Below are 21,428 nucleotides of genomic sequence, written 5' to 3' on the forward strand. Positions count from 1 at the left end.
AGGTCTCCTGGTCTTAGCTCACTCTTGAAAAAAGGTGACAGTGCAAGCAATTGAGAAATTAGAAAAATGGTGTCCAGTTAGCTCATTGGTTGTCAGCTCAATTTATGTAACAGAACATTACGACAAGTCTTTCTCATTCTGGATGAATAATATTTCTCATCTTAAATTATTTGGGTGTGAAGACCAGAGATCTGTTCCCGAGTCAGCTGAAAAATTTTAAGTTTCCTGGTTAATGGGTGTGTTCCATGGCATTCTAAGGTCTTGAATCTTTTATTAAAAACATTCCATTTAATGATCAAGATCCACTGAACATGTCCCACAAAAACTTAAGGTTATCAATTAATATTTACAGGAAATACAGAGGTTAACTAAAGACCAAAGAACATCCACTGTAATTTAGTGTAACTAATTTCCCCAATTCCAGAATGAATGCACTTAAAGTACAAAATTTGGATGTGATGCTAACATAAGAAAGAAACTAAAGGAAGACCTCATCAAATGATAAAGTGATTTCTTTGGCTTGTTTATACAACGTGTATGCCATATGCTTGGAAGTATGTGCTGGGGATGGAGGCAGGGGGTAGAAAGGAGAGAGAGTCTCCACAATTTTCTAAGGTCCTAGAATTCTAAAACGTGGTGAAGCTCAGTAAAATAAAAGTGATATAGAAAAATTAAGAACCTTCCTACCTGACTTGATCCCATTCTAGATGGGCAGTAGGAAGGAGGCAGAATGCAAAATGACAGTGTCTGGTCCTGTAACAATTTTACAGTATCTGTCTAGCTTCAGTACCTGAGTGGATGTCATCAAACAAATGCAGGAAGTGAGCAGAAGGAACCAAGCAGCCATAGTAACTGTGCCGCAAAGAGGAAACACTCTGAACAGGAGACCAGTCTGGCAATGGGATCCAATTACGAGTTGGTAATTGAATGGAAGTGCAATTCACGTATTAGTTGAAGAGACACAGTGAGTGCTGAGTCAGATGCCTCACCAAGGAGAGAAGCAAGAGGCTATTGGTTGAACGTGCTTTTGTGGACAATGGAGGAGCGGGAGGCAGCACACAATGACGTTTTATGATGCCTCAAAAATTTGAGTCATTCTTTAAAGGAAAAAGCAAGTACCAGAAATTTTAAAACACCCGTATTTCATGCTGTAAATCTTTCTAAAAATTGATAAATAATGACACCCTGTGTTTATATGGTACCTTTCCTTGAGGACCCCTCAGATCCTTCTTTTATACCCCCCCCTCTATTTTTTTCTGATTTTGTGAAGAATATTGTATAATATTGTAGAGCTCAAAATATAGACATATTATTTTTCTCTAATTCTTTGATGGGGCTAAAATTTGTGAATTGATCTAAAGAACCTGAGAATTAATTCTGCTGTAATTCAAAAATTCCAATTGTTATTATTCCTAAGCACTGCTGTGTTAAAGTCAACAATGGAAACAAAAAAAGAAATTACTAATAGCTGGAAGTACCCAGAGAACATAACAGATGGAGGTTATTTGTCTCACTGATGGCAGAGTGGCAGCAGCATCTTTGGTGATGAATCATACTACAATAAAAACTAGTGGGCACTGGTATCCCAGGACATACTGGCTCTAAAATCACAAGCATCTCTTTAGAATGGGATTTGCGGGTGAGAAAAAAGAATGGACATGCTCTGTAGAAGGAATATCATGAGCAAACATATAGAGACAGGACAGCAATGTCATAAGGGTATTAGCAGGAATATAGCTTAGTTCGAGTACAGGGATCACCAAGCGGACCTGTAGAAAATGGGTCTGGAATGGCAGGGTGGGACTAGATTGTAGAAAGCCTGGAATGGTGCACTAATTTCAGAGACGGGGAAAAATTAAGAAGGGCTGACCTATAATCAAATCTGTGCTGTACGAAGCTTAATCTGTACTATCACATAGGATGAGTTGAACGAGAACTCAGGATAATTAATAGAGAATGCCATGACTGTCTAATGGTGAAACAAGGAAAGCCTGAATTAGAATAGGGGTAGTTAGGATGGAAAGGAAGAGATACATCCAGAAAATGATTAGAAATTAGAAGAGAAATTAGAACCAGGTACAAAGTGGTCACAAAAGCTCATCGATAATAAACTCAAGGGGCTAAAACAAGAACGGCAACAAAAATCTCTTATTTCTGGGGAGAGTCCTATTAGCACCCACAGCACCAGGACACCCCATCACTGAAGCTGTTGCCTTACTTGGGACAGGCTTCTTTGGGCCCTCTCCTATCCAGCCTTTTTTATGGCTCGGTTATACCAACCTCCTCCCTGAATTCTTCTTCAAACTGGTCACCCACCTGCATCTGTACCCCACTCTCTTACTTCTGTCTTATTGCTTTGGATGAACTGTCTGCACATCTATCTAAGTTACCCCTTCTATCTGTGCCCTTGACCGCACACGTCTTCCCCAGTCAAGGATGTCATCCAGTCTCATATTTTTATAGCACATCTGTATGGTGACTTCGCCTAGATTTATATTTATAACCCAGATGGTTTTCCTGTAGAACCAACTCACTATGTCTTTTTCTTCCGAGTAAATAGCAGTTCCTTCCAGTTGCTTAGGCCAAAAAACTTGGGAGTCATCCTTGACTTGTTTCTTTTTCTCACACCCTACATTCGAATCAGCAGCAAAACCTGCCAATTCTCCTTTTAAAACCTATCAAGAATGTGAACTCTTTTCACTCTACCTCCAATACTACCTCTCTCACTTGGATTACTATAGTAGACTTCTCCCTTACCTGCCTCCTTCAGCCTCACTCATTCTCAACACAGCAGCCAGAGCACCTTATAAAACATACGTTAGTCACACCATCCTCCACTTAGAATTCTCCAGTGGTTTCCCATTTCTCTCAGGATAAAAGCAAAGGTCTGGGAGGCCCCACGTGTTACGTGCCGCAGCTGCCTCTCTGATCTCATCTTCTTCTTTCCTCCAGCAAAACGGATGCTTCCCTGATGCTTCTGGACAAAGCCGAACAGTCCTGCTTCAGAGGAACATGCTGCTTCCTCTGCCTGCAAACCTCTCCCCAGAGAAGTCCACCAGTCTCTCTCCTTCACTTTCCTCAATGCTCTCTGTATGACACCCCAAAAGTGAGCATTCCTTGATCCTCTACATAGAATCACAAGCCCATGTCACCCAGCATTCAGCATCCCACCATCCTGTTTTACTGTTTTCTACACTGCTGTCACAATTGAATAGTGTTCCCCCAAATTCATGTCTTTTCCAGAACCTCAGAATGTGAGCTTATTTGGAAATAGGGCCCTTGCAGATGTAATCAAATTAAGATGAGGTCATAAGGGTGGGCCCTAATTCCCTGTGACTGGTGTCCTTACAGAAGAGGTAAATTTGGACACAGACACAGAGAGAGAATTCCATGTAATGATGGTGGCAAAGACTGAACTGATGCATCTACAAGCCAAGGAATACCAAGGACTGCCAGCTGTCACCGACAGCTAAGAAAGAGGCATAGAACAGATTTCCCCTCAGAGTCCTCAGATGGAACCAACCCTACTGATACCTTGATTTTGGACTCCTAGCCTCCAAAACTATGAGAAAATACACTTCTGTTGTTGTAAGACAGTTTGTGGTACTTTGTTACAGCAGCCCTAGGAAACCAACACAAGTGCTTATCACCATTAGACACATATTTTCTTGTTTACCGTCTGTGTCTTGCCACAATGATTAGCACATAGTAGGATGCTAGCCATTTGCTGAGTGGATGAATAAATGGACTAGGTCTCACTGGTTTACAACTTTATGGAATAAAGATGTCATTTTGTGTTCCTTCCATTTAACCCATACACTGCATATTCATATTGGTTATCACCAAGGAAAATAGACAGTTTAGAATTTTTTATCACCACCCTGCACTTCATTTTACAGAGATGAAAATGGTTAAAATAAAGTTTGAGTACAGGGATCACCAAGCGGACCTGCAGAAAATGGGTCTGGAATGGCAGGGTGGGACTAGATTGTAGAAAGCCTGGAATGGCTCTACGGAAGGGGAAATACATAGACAAAAAGTAACAAGCTATGTTAAGAGATGTGTGCAAGTGTGTGTAAATGAGATAGCATCTCCAACATCATCATGACTATATGCATGCAGGTATCTATGGAGTAATTAAAAATGGAGACAATTAAATTATGGGATAATCCAACCTCAGTTATTTCACGTATCTTCTTCTATGTGTATTAGACAAATAATGAATCAAACAAAATAAACTTTGAAAAATGGCACCAAAAAAGAAACAAATGAAATGAAGGAATAATGAACCTATAAATTTTCCAAATCTATAAACATTACCCAAGACTTAATATACTAAAATACCTGTTGTCACTAAAATGTAAATTGGCTTTCATTACTCACAACTAATCATCTTTGTGCTCTAACAAGTTCCTGAAATCTACAGAATTTTTTCTGTACTATTGTAAATGAATTCCTCCCATGAAGCAGAGGATTCTGAAACATAAACATAATCTTGCAATACATGTACCTAGTATTTTTTTTTAACTCCCATACCTGAAGACCTTTACTTAAAGTACATTTACTATCTGAACTGACCATATTTTCTTTATTGGTACTCTGTAGAAAATCACTTGGGTCCCTAGATTTTTGTTAGCTAGGTGAGGCAAAAATTATAAAGGTCTCACTAGCCCACAAGATCTCAAGATGAATAAATTTCAAAACTCAAAACATCATGGAGAACAATTAGAAAATTAACAAAGATACAGATTTGAACAAACTATCATCCTAACTGACACAACTGACATTTACAGAGCCCTTCACCGAACAACAACAGAATACACATTCTTTTAAAGGGCATATGGAACATTTGTCAAAAGAGACTATATGCTAAGCCATAAAACAAGTCTCAATAAATTTAAAAGGGTTGAAGCCATTCAAAATATGTTCTCTAATCACAACAGAATGAAATTAAAAATCAATAACAGAAAGAAATTTGGGAAATCTCCAATATTTAGAAATTAAACAACATACTTCTAAATAATCCAAGGGTCAAAGAAGTAATCACAAAAGAAATTAGAAAGTTATCTGAATTGAATGAAAATACAACATATCACAATATCACAATTTATGGTGTGCAGCTAAAGAACTGGCTAGAGGGAAATGTATAGCTTTATTAGAAAAGAAATGAGGTTTCATATCAATAATCAAGCTTCTACCTTAAGAAACTAGAAAAAGAAAACCAAATTAAATCTAAAGCAAGCAAAAGGAAGGGCATATAAAAATTAGAGCAGCAATCAATGAAATAAAAAAAAGGACAATAGAGAAAAATCAATAAAACTAAAAGTTGGGATCTTCTAAAAAGATTTAAAAAAAAATCCACTATGAAATTTATAATAAAGGAAACCTCAACTAAAACTGGGAGTTGAGAAGACCTATAGAGGGAGCTCTCACACCCTACCACTCCAGGTCAACCATGGACTCCAACAGAAGAGACTACTTCGCATTCCCAAACAGCTACTTTACTACTCCAGCAGGAGGAAGATTTTCCCTTTGCCTAGCAACAAGCCCAGCCAATGGAAACACCACAGCTCAGCCAACAAAAAGCTGTTGTCACTTGAACTCTTTCTTTCCTCCAATGAACTTTCATTTTTCTCTTGCTGATGACTTCCTTATCCCACCCTCCTTTCTATAAAGGTCTTCTATTTTGTATAACCCCTGAGTATCTCTCTGCTTGCTAGATGAGATGCTGCCTCATTCATGAAATAAATTAATAAAGCCAATTCGAGGTTCAAATTTACTAAGTTAAATTTTGTTTAACACGATTATAAACTTTACTTAGACTGACCAATAAAAAGGTAAAATACAAATTATTAAAATCAGCAATAAAGAGGGGACATCACTCAATCCACAGAACTTAAAAATATTATAAAGGAAAATAATATGTACACTATTATGCCGTCAAGTTAGACAACTTAGGGGAAATGAACAAATTCTTATAAAGACACAAATTACTATAACTGACTCAAGCATTAATAGACAGTCTAACTAAATGTGTAATAAGTAAAATAATGGAATTAGTATTTAAATGCTTCCCACAAAGAATCCAAGTCCGGAAGCTCCACTAGCGAATTCTACCAAATATTTAAAGAAGAAATAATGCTAATCCTGAAAAGGAAGAAAGAATACTTTCTAACTCATTCTATGAGACCTGTGTATCCCTGGTATCAAAGCCAAAGACACCAGAAGAAAACTACAGAAAGGTATCCCTCATGAACATATACACAAAATTCCTAACAAAATGTTAGCAAAATGAATTCAGGAATATACAAAAAGGATTCTATACCAATTGACTGGAATTTATCTCTGCATGCAAAGCTGGTTTAACAACTGAAAATCAATGAATATAGCATATTAACAGAAGAATCAAACCCACATGGATCATCTCAATAGATATAGGAAATGCATCTGACAAAACTCAACATCCATTCATAACAAAAACTCTCAACCAACTACCATGTTTCCCCGAAAATAAGACCTAGCTGGACAATCAGCTCTAATGTATCTTTTGGAGCAAGAATTAATGTAAGACCCAGTCTTATATTATATAAGACCCGGTCTTATTTTACTGTAAGTATTTTAATTATAGTAAAATAAGACTGGGTCTCATATTAATTTTTGCTTCAAAAGATGCATTAGAGCTGATTGCCTGGGTAGGTCTTATTTTCAGGGAAACACGGTAGGAATGGAAGCTTTCTTCAAGCTGATAAAGTGAATGTGAGAAAAACTTAGAACTAATATCAAACTAATGGTGAAAGACTAAAAGCTTTCCCCAGATCAGGAACAAGGATGTTCACTCTCATCACTTCTATTCAACATTGTACTGGATGTTCCAGCCAGTACAATCAAGAAAAAGAAATTCAAAGTGTACAAGTCAGAAAGAAGTAAAACTGTCTTTATTTGCAGACAATATAATCCTGTATGTAGAAACCCCTAAGGACTATATAAAAACAATTAGAACTAATAAACAAGTTTAATAAGGTTGCAGGATATAAGATCAACATACAAAAATCAGTATTTCTATATACTAGAAACAAACATTCCAAAAAATAACTAAAAAATTCTATTCACGATAGCATTAAAAATAATCAAATACTTGGCAAAAAATTAACAAAAGTGCAGGACTTGTGCACTAAAAGCTATGGAAAGTAAATAGGACCTAAATAAATGGAATAATATTCTATGGTCATAGATTAGAAAATTTAATAGTATTAAAATAGAAATTCTCCCTTAATTATCCGATATACTCAATGTAATTCCTATCAAAATCCCAGTTGGCTTTTTGTGTAAAGAGTTGGCCCTAAAATGTATATGGAAATGCAAAGGATTAGCCAAACAATTTTAGAAAAGAATAAAACTGGAAGACATACTACAGTATTTTAAAACTTACTATAAAACTAAAGCAATCAAAATTATGTATTAGTGAAGGACATAGATCAATGTAATAGAATTGAAGAGTATAGACATAAATTCTTACATTTACAATCAACTATTTTCAACAAGGTGCCAAAGCAATTCTATGGGAAAAGGACAGTCTTTTCCACAAACAGTGCTGGGACAATTGGCTACTCCTATGAAAAACAATGAATCTAGGTACTTACCACATACCCATTTATAAAAATCAACTAAAACTGGATTATAGACCTAAAACTTTCAGAAGAAAACATAGGAGAAAATCTTTGTGACTTGGCCTAGGCAAAGATTTCTTATATATAACAACAAAATGATAGTCCATAAAAGAAAAAATTAGATAATCAAAATTAAGAACTTCATACATCAAAAGACACCATTAAAAAGACAAATCACAGACTGTAAAAAATATTTGCATCATATATCTGATAAAGGACAAAACTCTCTACATTTCAATAATACCAATCAAAAAATGGGCAAGAAAAAGGGCAAAAGATTTGAACAGACATTTCTGCAATGAAGATATACATATGGCTAATAAGGACATGAAAAATAGTCAGCATCATTAATCTTTAAGGAACTGCAAATTAAAACCACAATGAGATACCAATACATTGCCACTAGAACAGATATAATTGAAAAGACTAACAACACAAGTGTTATCATTTGGAACCCTCATTCACTGCTGGTGGGAATGTAACATGGTTAAAATACTTTTGAAAAGAATGCTATTTCTTAAAAAGTTAAATGTAAACTTTCCATATGGCTCAGCAATTCCACTCTTACCCAAGTACAATGAAAACATATAAAGACTTGTATGCGAAAGTTCATAGAAGCATTATTTGTAATAGCTAAACACTGGAAACAATCCAAATATTCATCAACTGGTGAATGAATAAAATTTGGTATGTCCATAAAATTGATTATTATTCAGCAATAAAAAGAAATCAATTATCAACACATGCTACGTGGAAAAGTTTCAAAAACATTATGCTAAGTGAAAAAGCCAGCTGCAAAAGACTGAATATTGAGTGACTCTATTTATAGTGAAATTTCCAGAAAACGCAAATCTGTGGAAATAGAAAGTGGTTGTTTGGGGTGGTGCTGGGAAAAAAGAAGAGACTACAAATGGTCATGGGGAACTTTTGGGGGGTAAGGGAGAAATTCGTTATCTGGACTGTGATGATGACTGTACAACTCTATAAATTTACAAAAGTTCAATGAATTGCACTTAGAATGAATCCATTTAATAGTAGAAAATTATATTTCAATAAACTAAAAAATTGGCAATAAATAAGTGCAATTTAGCTAAGAGATCTGTGGAGATTTACCACGGACAGAAGGGAGACACTTGACGTTTCTACTTTAGAATAACTGCTAAAGCTCAGATAGCAAATCTTATCATCAATGCCCTAAGGAAACATTACGAAATTCCAAGGGCAGTGGAATTATCAAAAGGGAGTTAGATACGGCTCCTGTCTCTCTTGGCCAACAGTGACTATCTTGAGTTTGTCACAGTTGCATCTCATTACCACTGAAAGACAGAAAGAGATAAACCACAGGATTTTAGCAGTTTAATCTCACAACGGAAATGGAAATGGGCCTGTATTAGTCAGCTCAGGCTGCCATAACAAAATACCATGGACTAGGTGGTGTAACAGCAGAAATTTATTTTATCACAGTTCTGGAGTCTAGCACTCTTGGTGAGGGCTCTCTTCTTTGCTTAAAGTCACCTTCTCACTGTATTCTCAAATGGCAGAGAGAAAAAGGAGAGAGAAAGAAGACAGAAGGAAGCGAGAGCTCAAACTCTGGTGTCTCTTCCTCAAAGGGCACTAATCCCATGATGAGGGCCCCACCCTCACGACCTCATCTAAACCTAATGTTCTCTGAAGACCCCACCTCCACATACCAATACTAGGGGTTAGGGCCTTAACATATGAATTTGGGGGGAAGGCCTGAACAATTCCATTCACAGCAGGGCCTTTAATCATAACTAGTAATTAAAGATTTTTCTCCAGCTGCCCATAAGGAACCACAAAACATAAAATAAAAATAAAAAGTTAACTTTTCTCTGATGTCCAAAGACATCTGTGCTGATAATATTCTCAAGCTCTGCTAAACTGTGTTCTGTATCTGATCCAAAGTCCCTTCCCTTCTCTGGCCAAAGAAAACAAGCACCCCATTTTTCAGAGTTTGATGTAGACATGTATAACAGACAGGATTAACCATATCAAATTACACTTGCCACTTCTTTCTGTGTCAGCATATTTTTTGCCTTGGGCTTGCAATTTGAAAGGGGAGGACCAAAACACTTTTATTGCATTTAAGTGGGACTCCTAGCTGTTTCTGGGCTGTGCTTCACACATTTCAGCTGATTAGTGACTATTTTAACAAAAGCCAAACATCCTTTCTTAAACGTCTTAATTGGTTAAGAGCTTCTGTTGCCTGCCACACAGAGTCGCTTTAAGTCATTGATTGAAGCAGTGTGCACATCAGCACAATCTGACATCAGTTTCCTTTCTCAACCAGCTGCGCTTAAGAAGCAATCTTGAAGACAGCCTGATTCCAAGAGAACAGTGCGATGCCCGGGATGACGATGACCTACCATGCAAGGACGAACTGTAGAATTCATAGGAGGTAGAAAGAAAGAGCCATAAGTAAGAGAAATTGCCACGATGAAGCACTTCAACCACTCCCTGCCTCACAAATCTCTCGTTAGCAATCACTGCAAGGGTGAACTCCAACAGCAAGCGGGATAACGTACCCTTTCTCTGAAGCACCCATTCATTTTGCCATCAGAGCCAATCGTGAACACCTGCCTTGTTGCACTCTAGCACGGGTCATCTATGCAAGCCAACTGGTCACTGTGTTAAATGAAGGCTGAACAAACTCTGCTTTTCTACTTGTTCGAACATGGAGAAAACATTCATGTGAGTTCCACATTTTCAGCCAGAGGGAAAAATATCCATGCTTAACATAAAAAGAGACAAAATACACAACAAGTTTAAGGCAAGCAACTTTACGACCTGGGATAAGAAAACCACTGGGAGAGAACAGGAACATCGTAGTGTATCACACACAGACTTCCTCTAACACTCTTAGGAAAAGTCTTAGTGCTGAGAACATAACTACAGCAAACAGGGTTGTATTTTTATGCTACCAGTTGACTCTTTTTCTTACAGATAGCCAGGCTACATTTTATAAAAGCCTGTACGGACAGAGTCCCAGAGAGCAGTTTCCAGGCTCTCGGCCTCACGTGGAAAGGTGCTGGCTCGGGCAGCAGATGGCCATCAGCTGTGACTAGTTGGCCATCAGCTGTTACCGGTTAGCCTTTAGCCACTAATATAACTGCCATGGCTAGGCTAGCAAGGGCAGATTGCTGCTAGCAAGTAGGGTTGGCAGAGAAGCGGACGGCGGATTGCGGATCATGTGGCTCCTACTTCCTGTGTCTCGCCTGGCCGCCAGCGAGACGGGGGGTGCAAGAAGACCCCTCGTTGGGGTACTGGCAGATGTTTGCTTCTGTGTCATGACCAGCCACCATCAAGAATATAGTGGTATGACTCCCCTATCTATGGCTTCGTTAGTGCTCCTTTTTGGCCTCACCATATCCTGTGTTCTTATGTGGGGAGCGGGAGCTGAGACCCCGCATGACAGAGCCATATCCTGTAATTAGACATAATCTGTTCCCCAGATTGACAGACTCTTGAAAGGATTTTAGAAGCTGAGCAAAAATAGATAGAAACATTTTAGGGAGAATTGCTGAAAACTGAAAATACTTTTAAAGTGGTTCTGTATGATGGTCTTTGGTTTCTATGTCATATCTTTTTTATTACTTTTTTGTCTTCATTTCAATGATTTCATTTAAATTATCTGGTTGATGAGTTTTATTATATTAAAATGTAAACTTCAGGGTAGTGCTGTGCCATCTAATGAAATGTAGGCACCAATGAAGAAGTTGAAGCCACAAGAGGCCAAGATGGCTCTATGGAATTTGATCCAGTGTTTCCACACATTTGCAACAATCTGGGAAATCATCTTAACTACATTTAAGTTACTTTATGTACTAGTATCTCAGACTCGGTGGGAACCTATAAATTCAGACATATCTCAATCACGTAGGAACCATTTGGAGGATTGAAGTCATGTGGCTTTTCCTTCTCCAATTTGCTGTCCAGTTTTTGACCACTTTAGCATGCTTCCTAAGCAAAAGCAGGGAAGGGACGAGGAATTCAAAATCCACATGTTCCTCCTTAGGAGCCCTGCTGAACAGGTGGTGGACGAGGGTGTTCACATAAGGGGGTAACCTCGATTTAGGGGTGTCTGAGAACTCTGTGGATTCAGGCTCTTCCAATAGCCTACACCCACAACTAACACACATCACAACGATGGCACTCATGCACTTACGAATACTGTGTAAGGGAACCAACACTTTCACACTTGTGAGATGATTATTATGTACATAGACATGGTCAGGAATTTTTCTATTGTGAAACTGTAGTGACAGAATGGTGGGGTGGGTAGGAAAGGAGGAGGAAAGGGGCCAGAAAAAGAGCACCTGAGAATCAAAGACAGCTTACAGAAGCATCGGCAGCCAGAAAGAACACATTCCTAGGTTCGGTATTACTCCTCTATGCCAATAAGGGTAGGACAAGAAATTATCCCTTATACCAAAAACCAGAAGAAAATGTGTAGCTGCCCACTGTAGACTGCTGATGTTAAGAGGACAGGATCACAATACTCTCAGTATGACTACACTATTACACCAGACAGAAGAAATTACAACCCTCTTTCAGTTTATAGCAAAAGGTGAAAGGGCCAAGTTCGACCTAGAGGTAAAACAATCTTTACCAGCTATCTATTACTGATCATGCTTTTGGCAAGTGAATTTTAAAAAGTAGATGTGATGGAGAAAATAGAAGGACTTCTCCCTCCCTTGCCCTAGGCAGAAATCTCCAGGAGGGATAAAGATCAGTACCAGTGAGGCAGCTTAAAGAGCAGAGTACTTTGCGCTTGCAGGGGAAGTGAGTCTTGGCTCACAAAGGGCCTTGGAAAGAGATACCCAGGCAGAAGAACAAAGGCAGGAAAAGTAATGAGGAAACAGAATTTCTGAAGCTTGAAATAAGAAAGGAAGCCAGGTTAGGACCATGAAACAGAACTAGTTGCTAAGAAGCAGGTAGTCCCATTTTCCCACAGCTCTGCAGAAAGTCTGCTTTGGTGAGGTCACTGGAAAGTGACCCAGTCGTTTGACTGACCAAGTTCTAGATGGAGGTTCAGAGGGACATTTGCCATCGCAACACTAGCCATATACCAGGACTCAGTCCCGTCCAACATAAAATGATGGTCTACTCATCAAAAGTACTGTCTGTAAGTACAAGGTTTAAAATTCGTGACCTTATTAGTATTTAAATAAACAAACAAAAAAAATGTAGGAAAGGAGGGCATTAGGGTTAAGAGAAACAGTAAGGTTGAGTGAAAAACATCTAGTATTTGAAAGAGAAATGGATTTGAATCCCTGTGTGATTTTTGGGGAAGTTTATCTTCCAGTTTTACAGTTTTTCCACCTGTAAAGTGGAGATAATAATAGCTCTTTGTAACCTATATGCCATCTAGGGGTCACTGCCCTTGTTATTTTCACAAGACTGCTTCAAATCTCCAATTCTATGGCCTAGGGGAAACATTAGGTTTTCCTAAGATAGGAGCAAATTCTCCGGAATTTACTCTCATAATCTCTTCAGACTCTGTCTCCTGTGCTCTCAGGTGCTTTCTCCGCTCTGCCTAATGTAATTCAAGACCCAAAGCACTGCCACCTCACCAGTTTCCTCATACGCAGCACTATAAAACCATGCATTCCAGTTTTACTGACTCTGAACATTTGCAGTCATGAGTTGGGAGCATATAGAATGCTGTGCGCTTCCAAAAACGCATTCACTTCCTCTCCCTCTCACCTTCTATGCCTTTTCTCTTCATCCTCTCCTCTCCTCTCCTGACTGGCTCTGGTTTATCTGCCTCTATGACACTGTGACTCCCTGCTGCTCTGAACCCAGCATTGGTTAACAACCAAGCCTGGGGACAGAGACGCCGTCTCTACCCAAGCACGTATCAAAGTATTTTCCCAATTAAAACAATTCTCTTTTTCAGCGCATTCTGCCACCAGCTGTTAAGGCTCTAACATTTCTCTACTTACTCATGTGCTGCAGGATTGCTGTGTGGGGTAACTGAGACCAAGAATACAGCAAAGTGCCAGTACAACGACTTGAACACAGTGGACACTAACTAACTAGCGGCCACCTTTATAATGGTGACGATGTTGGACTTACTTAGACCCAGAAGGGACCATGCCGACACCAGCCATGGAGACCAACCACTTCCAAAGGGACGACCCTTGACTTTGGCCGAAGTAACTTACAACATTTTAGCAAAAGCTAAGACGGCCACAATCTTTCTTCCAAAACACAATCATCATGATAGACCATAGCGTTCACTGACTTGTCACAGCGTGTTTCTGCTCCCTTCCCAACACACAGTTAGAGTAAGTAGCCAAACAGACAGCAGCATAGTGCAATGCTGGGCAAGTCTCCTCTGATCAATCCATTACATGAAGAAGAGAAATTCTGAAGTACTGTTTCCACCAATCCTTCCAGAAAGCTGTCACTTTTACATTTCCTTCTTCTATTCAGATGTAGTTTTGTGTTAAAACTCAAAAGCTTTCCTGCTAAGAATATGGCAGTTCTTAACAGGGCAAAAAACTCTTCTCCGATCTGAAAGCAAAATACTCACACCCTGCCTAAAAGAGTGCACAGGACCTGGTAGAGTCCATGCTCTCTCTCAAGCTCAGCTGGTTAACGGCAGAGCAGGTCTAGGCATCGTGCTAGGATTCTGAGACTCTAAGTGGTTAGGTGCCCTAGACCCATGCCAGGCACTACAGAGAATTCAACTAAAAAGGTGTCATGATCTAGGCATGCAGGAGCCATTTTCCCCCATAAAGTGCCAAGAAGTTGGAAGCGGACAGTTCTGCACACACATTAACCTAAACATACAGGCAGCTCACACAGGCCTGACCCTGGGCAGCAACAATGAGGACGGTTGGATACACGAACAGGACTGCAAGCGCCAGTTGCCATTCTTTAAAGGGTAAATGAATAGGAACCTGAACACAACTGAGTGTATGCATATCAGTTCAAGACCCTCTATCCATCCCTGGAAGCTGTTGTAATATTAGAAACTAGATGGATTCTTGGTGATATCTGATAAGAAAACTGTGAGGACATGGTCAATTTCAGAAGGATCAAATCTGGGGCAGCCGCCAGGTCTTTCTGGGACCACTGTAAAGGGGCTCAAACCCTCAGGAGTAGAAGAAGAATTATGAGTCTCAGAAAACAGGAAGACACAACACAAAAAAGTTTTCTTCCAAGCTCACTCACAGTAACCCAAAGAACTTCAATGACGTGGAACTAAAAGCTCCAAGGTCCTGGCCTACAGTTTTCTTACCAGGGAGACCTACAGATTATTTCTCCTTCGGGCAGACGTGTGCTGGGTTTGTCCTCATGTGCTCATGACGTTGTCTCAGTGAACTCACTAATATGGGACAACACAAAGATACACCGCTATCTGTAGCACTGTAACAAAAGGCTACACTTCTTAATCTAGACCTTAAGCCTATTAACCTAATCAAGGACCTCCCGAGAGGCAGAGCTGATGGCGTATCACTCACCTTCCTCAAAGCTGGCGGTCTTCTGCCTCAATAGAGTGTGGAAGTTTTCAGCAGGATTCACACTTCCAACCTAGAATACACCCACAGACAATAAACCTGCAGATCACCTCTCGGTTTTGGCTGCACCCCAGGCAAGATAAGATGGCTTAATGTAGTAAGTGTGCTCTTATAAAATAAAACCAAAGACAAAGTGAAGGCCCTTTGTGTTCTTTTTCATCTCCCGGGTTCTGTTAAAAGCTAGCAGATTCCTGGAGCCAAACAGCCAGAGTCTGTACTTTCACTTATCTCCCTTTATGCAAAGTGACTTCTTTCCAGAGGGGTCAGAATATTACCAAGCCAGCAGCCAGGCCAGTTTGAAGCCTTTATGTGGCAGGCGGCTTCTGCATCCTGACACCCAACCAATTAGGAAGGGGAAGATTCTGCAGTGTGGGGTCCGTTCAAAATATATTTGTCCCACTAAGATGACATGAGAAACAACAGCCCGATGCTTGATGCACTGAACTGCCCTTTCTGGGGGGACTGCTGCTGAGCCTTTGGCATTGAAATTTTGGTAGAATATATAAACATGCCCAAACTGAACATGTCCCCCCAAAATAAAAGCAGATATATATCAAGGTTTACTGCAGTGCAAGGTAGGAAAGTTTCAAAGATGAAAATCTCTGCCCACTACATGGCACTTCCTGATCATACTTATGTCTTTATTCTTCCTGTCCTGCCTTGATAGGGACTAAGTAAGTATCATTCAGCTCACAGGGGAGAGGACAGTGGGGTCCCATTTTGGCCGGTAAACTCGGGCACAAGTTTCCAGTTTGTACTCAAGTTTCCAGTTTACTCTGGTATAGCTGTCAGAACAAATAATTTTTTTTCCCTTCACTAAAAACACTGAAATAAAGCCAAATCATTCTTGACATTCAGTTTTTCTGAGAGCATTTCTTTCTGAGGTAGAGAAAAGGCATGCCCCAGGGCTAATCCTCTTTCCTAGTATATTTGGCTAGCTAGTAAGGAACAATTTTTAAGATCCACTGATTCAAAATAATGTCGCTTAAAATAAAGCAATATGTTCAAGTTCCAAAAACCTTCCCATTAAAGAAAGAAGATCTCGAGTGTCAAAGGATACTTGGTTTGGGGAAATCCGAACTTGTGAAACCTGTTCTGAAGTTGTATATTACAAAAGAAATAGAGTTTTACTCTTAAATTTTATATACTTGGAGATTGACTCTTATCATCAACCCCACTTATCCTATCATTTTGATTAAATAGAAAGCAGCAAAATGAAGCCAACAAAATCTCTGCAGAACGTGCTACCACTGAGATGTTCCATGCTCTACGTATTATGTTGTGCTCTGTGTACTATATATCATAAAGAGAATTCTATAGGTAATTCACTGACAATTACCTAAAGGAAGAAGTGTGGGATGAGCCTGTCTGGCTTATATACAGAGCAAGTGACATTTTAAAGGACTAACAAAAATTGATGCAATCTCCCTGAGCCCCAACCTTCCCGACACGGGGAGAGCACAGTGGGAAGTTCTGCTTACCCTGGTGACACGGCCTTCAGCCAGGCTGGAGAGGCTGAAGGGAGCTTCCCCTTCCTCAGTCTTCAGTTTTTTAGAGGTGGGTCCTTCTTCATGGCTGAAAAAGAAATAAATGATTTCCCCCGCCCCCTGCTTAAAACAGAAGAAACAATACAAGTCCCAGAACTGCTGATGTGAAAAGTACAACTTTATTTTTCAAGTGTCAAAAATAAACAGCTGCACTTAGTCCTCCTTTACAAACAGGCTGCCTCCCTTTGCCAGCCTCAGCTCCTGACGGCCTGACTGCAGCAGCCCTGGCTTTGTTTCACAGCAGTACAGAAATTATAATTAGCAGTTGCATCATAAAGCCCTCTCAAAAGATGAAACTGCAAGCATAGGAAATGGAAAATGAACATTTCGGAAACAAACCCATTCACCCTTCAGATACTATTTGCTAGTTTCTGTCTCCGAATTGATAGCTATTAGCTTTCCCATGTATATAGAACACCTTTGCATCTAATAACCCATCTTCTCCATCATGTATGTGAGAGCTTCCACTTACAGCTCCCAAAACTTACCAGACAAACCATGATTAAATATGCAAAAGCTTGCTCTTAGAGAAGTCTCAAACTATAAAAATCCACTTTCAAAAGAAAACATTTAATTTGTTCTTTTATAAACTTAATTTTGTTTTGGGCAATATGCTAACAGAGTCCAATAGCATCTGTGTAGGAAGGGAAAGACGACTCCCAGGAAGTGTATCAAACATCTTGCCTCAAGTAATAGTCTGGCTTTAACAGCCTGCCTTAAAGTCAAGAGGAGGTCAAGTTAATTGCACAGAAGAAGAACATCAAATGCAAGCACTCTGACCATAATCTCCCTTAAGCTGCTGAACATAGAAATAGGAAGGTTCTTCTCCCAAATAATCAATCTGGGGCAAAAGCAGCTGTCAAGAAGGGCTGAATGAGAAGGGAAATTAGTTTCTAGGATCTAGTATTTCTAAATGTGATGCTTTTGTTCAAAAAGCCCAACCTTCAAACAGTGAGGCATAAAGAGGAGGTTATCCTAAAAATAAAGCAAAGAAAACAAGGCATAAGCTGGCTTATTCAATGATATTTCAATAATGAATGTCCTTACAGCTAGATGAAAGGACTGAAGTAATCATTAGAGCCTTACAAAAACATGAATAAAAAGTCTTAATACTTGACATCTTTCCCATTCACCACTTGTTTTTTTCTCTTTGAGAAGCAAAGAAAAATAGAAGACAGAGGATGGGGACCAGGAAACATTAAAAGGGTTGAGTCAGCCTGACCTTTTCCCTTCAAATAGAATAATAAATGCATGAAGCCTTGATGGCAAAAATGGAGGAAAAATGCACAAATCCAAGCATGAAATTCCATCAGAATTTGAGTTCATTCAAAAAAGTCAGAACCATTTCAACCTTTGCCAGTTGTCCCCAAGAGACAGACAACATGGTACTGATGAAGATTTGGAGACAAAAGACATGACATGGATTCTAGTCTCAGTTTTGCCACTCACTAGTCCTGGAATCTCACACATTCTTGAAGGTATTGATTTTGTATTAATTTTAGTATCTCTAGAGTTTAGAGTCGTATAAGTTACCGTTCTCTCTGATCTTCAGTTTGCTCCTTAAGAAAACACTGTGACGAAAATGAGTATATCAACTACTCATGTATTCTCTTCCAAAAATACAAATTAACTTATATAGTGGTATTAAGAAGCATTAAACATACAAAGCACTATGCTAAGTTCTGTGAGAATACAGGGTTGCGTCACATAAAGAATGTCTTAAACCCTCCAGTGTAAGAGTCTTGGGAAGGAAGAATAAGAAGATATATATACCATTCCCCAGAACTGGGCAGGTAAAGGCAGGCCCAGGAATAAGTAGAAAGTAGTGAAAATTTAATATGGTTAATAATCTCAAGATTGAATCATTTAATAGCATGATTAGGAATCCTACATATATTAAACTCATACTGTCTATTTGAAGGGGGAAGGGCAATGACTCTCCTCCCCAAATTATCCATGGAGGAGCTGAGCGCTGGAAGGTAGAAACTATCCACGCAAAATCACAGCAGACATACAAATGTCAAGAATTGATGCTTTTGGACGTCAGGACCAGGGATAATTTGTTGTTCTTTCACCTTTTCTCATTTTCTTTCATAAATAGGTACAAATTTTGTAACTCATTAATTTAGCCAAACATTTACCTAATCCTATGTGTCAGCCATTAAGCTAGGCTGTAGACTCTAAATATACAAAAATTAATATACAATCAACACCTTTAAGAAGTTCAAATAAAAAAGGTAAATATATAAACAATTAACAAAATATTGTGATAAACAGCATATCCTTGAGAGAAGATAGCAAGCTCCTGTTTTGGGTTGGGGCCTGAGGTACCGGCTGGTAAGTACTGAGAGATAAGGACAGAAAATACCTAAATTATAGCCTAGAAACTGTGAAGAAAGGAAGTGGTTCTCTAGCTAACTAGATTAAAGAAAAATACTTATCTGCCTTTTCTCATCTGTGTAAGTTCGATTTTAAGCTGAAGGTAATGGAAAGCCATTAAAACAAAGGTTTTTAATCAGGGGTCCAAGGACAGCACCAAGGAACGTGTGAACCCCCAGATTATCCAAAGGGTTGGTCTCTCTCTCTCCCTCGCTCTCTCTGTCTCTCTCTCTCTCTCTCTCTTTCACACACACACACACAGAATCATTGCCTTAAAGAATTTTAGCAAGGGAGTGATGTGATCAGATTTGTTTCTTAAAAAATCACTCAGGTAACGGAATGCAGAATGGACTGGAAAGGTACATGACTGGAATGACAAAATCAGTTAAGGGCCATCTCAGTGACGCAGGCTAAATGGAGGCCCACATAAAAGTAATGGCATTGGGCAGTGCTAATAAGAGTTAACTGTTTTTTAAAGCTTACCATGTGCTAGTCACTCTGCTAAACATATTTATTTTAAATATCTCAGGTAAACTTCACAGCAACCCTATGAGTTAGTTATTATTATTGTCCTTTTACAAATGAGCAAGCCAAGGTTCAAAAGGGCCTGACCTCGTCTAAAGCACAGTTAGTAAGGGTTCCACAATTAACCCTGAACTCGTAACCACTCTCCTACACAGCCTCTGGAAGGCAGGTATTTGTTATTGCCACTTGGCACAGAGCAACGTGCCAATTTTAACCACTATTAAAAGGAAATGCTTGGGGTTTCATCCAAATTTATCTGACTCCAAGATCAATGCTATTAGCTACTATATTAACCTGAAGCAAAAGGAGTAGATTTGAGGTAAATCTAATACAACTTGGTAAATCAATCAGATATGGAAAGTAAAGAGAAATGATGGCTCTCTAGAAAAGCAGGTGTCATTCGCTGAAACAGAGAATAATAGCACGAAGAGAATTGGAAAGGAGCTTGGAAGGAGACAGATGATGAAGTCATTTCTGGACATACTGAACTTGAATTAATGAACAGATACTTAAGATTTCCAATGGACAGGATGGAAATATGTTAGATGGACAGATATTTAATAGTTTTTGGAGAGTTGTAATGTGAAATAATACAAGGTCTTAGAACATGCATTGCTAAGGCAATACGGCATCATGGTTGAGAGTAGAAGCTTTGGAGTCAGATTGCCTGCATTTAAATCCTTACTCCAACATGTAACCAGCTATGTATGGTCTTGGGCAAGTTTCTTATCTTCTCTACGCCTCTGTGTCCTCAGCTTTGAGATGGGCTAATAAAAGAAGCTACTTCACAGAATGGTCAAGAGGCCCCAAACAGGTAATACAGGTAAATAAAGCACTCAGCACACAGGTGGCAGTGTCCAATAAATGTCAGCTCTTTCGGAGGAAGAGTCCCATAGAACGTCAACATTTAAGCTTGGTGGGGAAAGAAAAGCAGCCTCCAGAGGAATGACAGGGAGCTGTCAATGGTTTAGATTGAAAATCCTGGAGAAGCTGAAGTTAAGGAAACACATAGTTTTAAAGAGGCAATGAATTCACAATGTCAAGTGCCACAAAGAGGTCAAGAAGGAAAAGGACAGCCAAGCTGAAGTAAGCTCAGCAGTTAGTGTCTTTTGGAAGACCCGTTCCAGGGAAGCAATGGGGGCACAAGCCACGCTCATGAGTGCTGGGAAAAGAAACAGTGTAGACTCTTCTTCCAATCAGCCTGGCTTATGGAAGGAAAGAAGATGACAGGCAGTAATCAGAGGGAGGAAGTGAGGGGATTATTTTGTTGTAGAGGAAAGGAAATAAAATGTTTATGTGTGGAGGGAAAGGAGCTGGTACAGAGGGAGAAGCTGAAAATACAAAAAGAAGGAAAAAATTATTAGTGGACTAAGACACCAGATGAGACAGAAGACGGCATCTCAGGACCTAGGTGAAAGGATTAACTTGGGACAGGATGAGGTAACCTCTTTCACTGAGAAAGGAAAGAAGAAGTAAAGGTAGAAGCAATACAGATACGTTTTTAGATAAGACGGGCCAAAAAACTGAGGAGTTCCCACCTACTGGTCTCTGTTTTCTCTACAAAATCATCATCACCATCATCGTCATCGCAAACGTGCCAGGATCACGACTAGGATTTTGTAAATCATTTATTTCCTCACACTCTGTATTCATATTGTGTGGGAGGCACTGTGCTGGGATCTAGGGATAAGACAGTGAACAGCATATATTACTCAATTAACGCTCATGACAACTCTAGGAGACAGATATTCCTATTATCC

General features: G+C 39.3%; 1 protein-coding gene across 1 annotated transcript in view; it reads right to left on the reverse strand.

The window, feature by feature from the left end:
• Positions 1 to 21,428, reverse strand: part of XRCC5 (X-ray repair cross complementing 5) — a 78,175-nt gene that overhangs the window by 20,358 nt on the left and 36,389 nt on the right. Inside the window, exons 15-16 of the mRNA XM_033112904.1 lie at positions 16,699 to 16,792; positions 15,161 to 15,230 (exon numbers count right to left, since the gene is read on the reverse strand). Of these exons, the coding sequence (XP_032968795.1) occupies positions 15,161 to 15,230; positions 16,699 to 16,792 (164 nt within the window). The remainder of the gene's footprint in view (positions 1 to 15,160; positions 15,231 to 16,698; positions 16,793 to 21,428) is intronic.

The sequence above is a fragment of the Rhinolophus ferrumequinum genome, chromosome 8 (assembly GCF_004115265.2).
Source record: "Rhinolophus ferrumequinum isolate MPI-CBG mRhiFer1 chromosome 8, mRhiFer1_v1.p, whole genome shotgun sequence".
NCBI classification, from domain to species: domain Eukaryota; kingdom Metazoa; phylum Chordata; class Mammalia; order Chiroptera; family Rhinolophidae; genus Rhinolophus; species Rhinolophus ferrumequinum.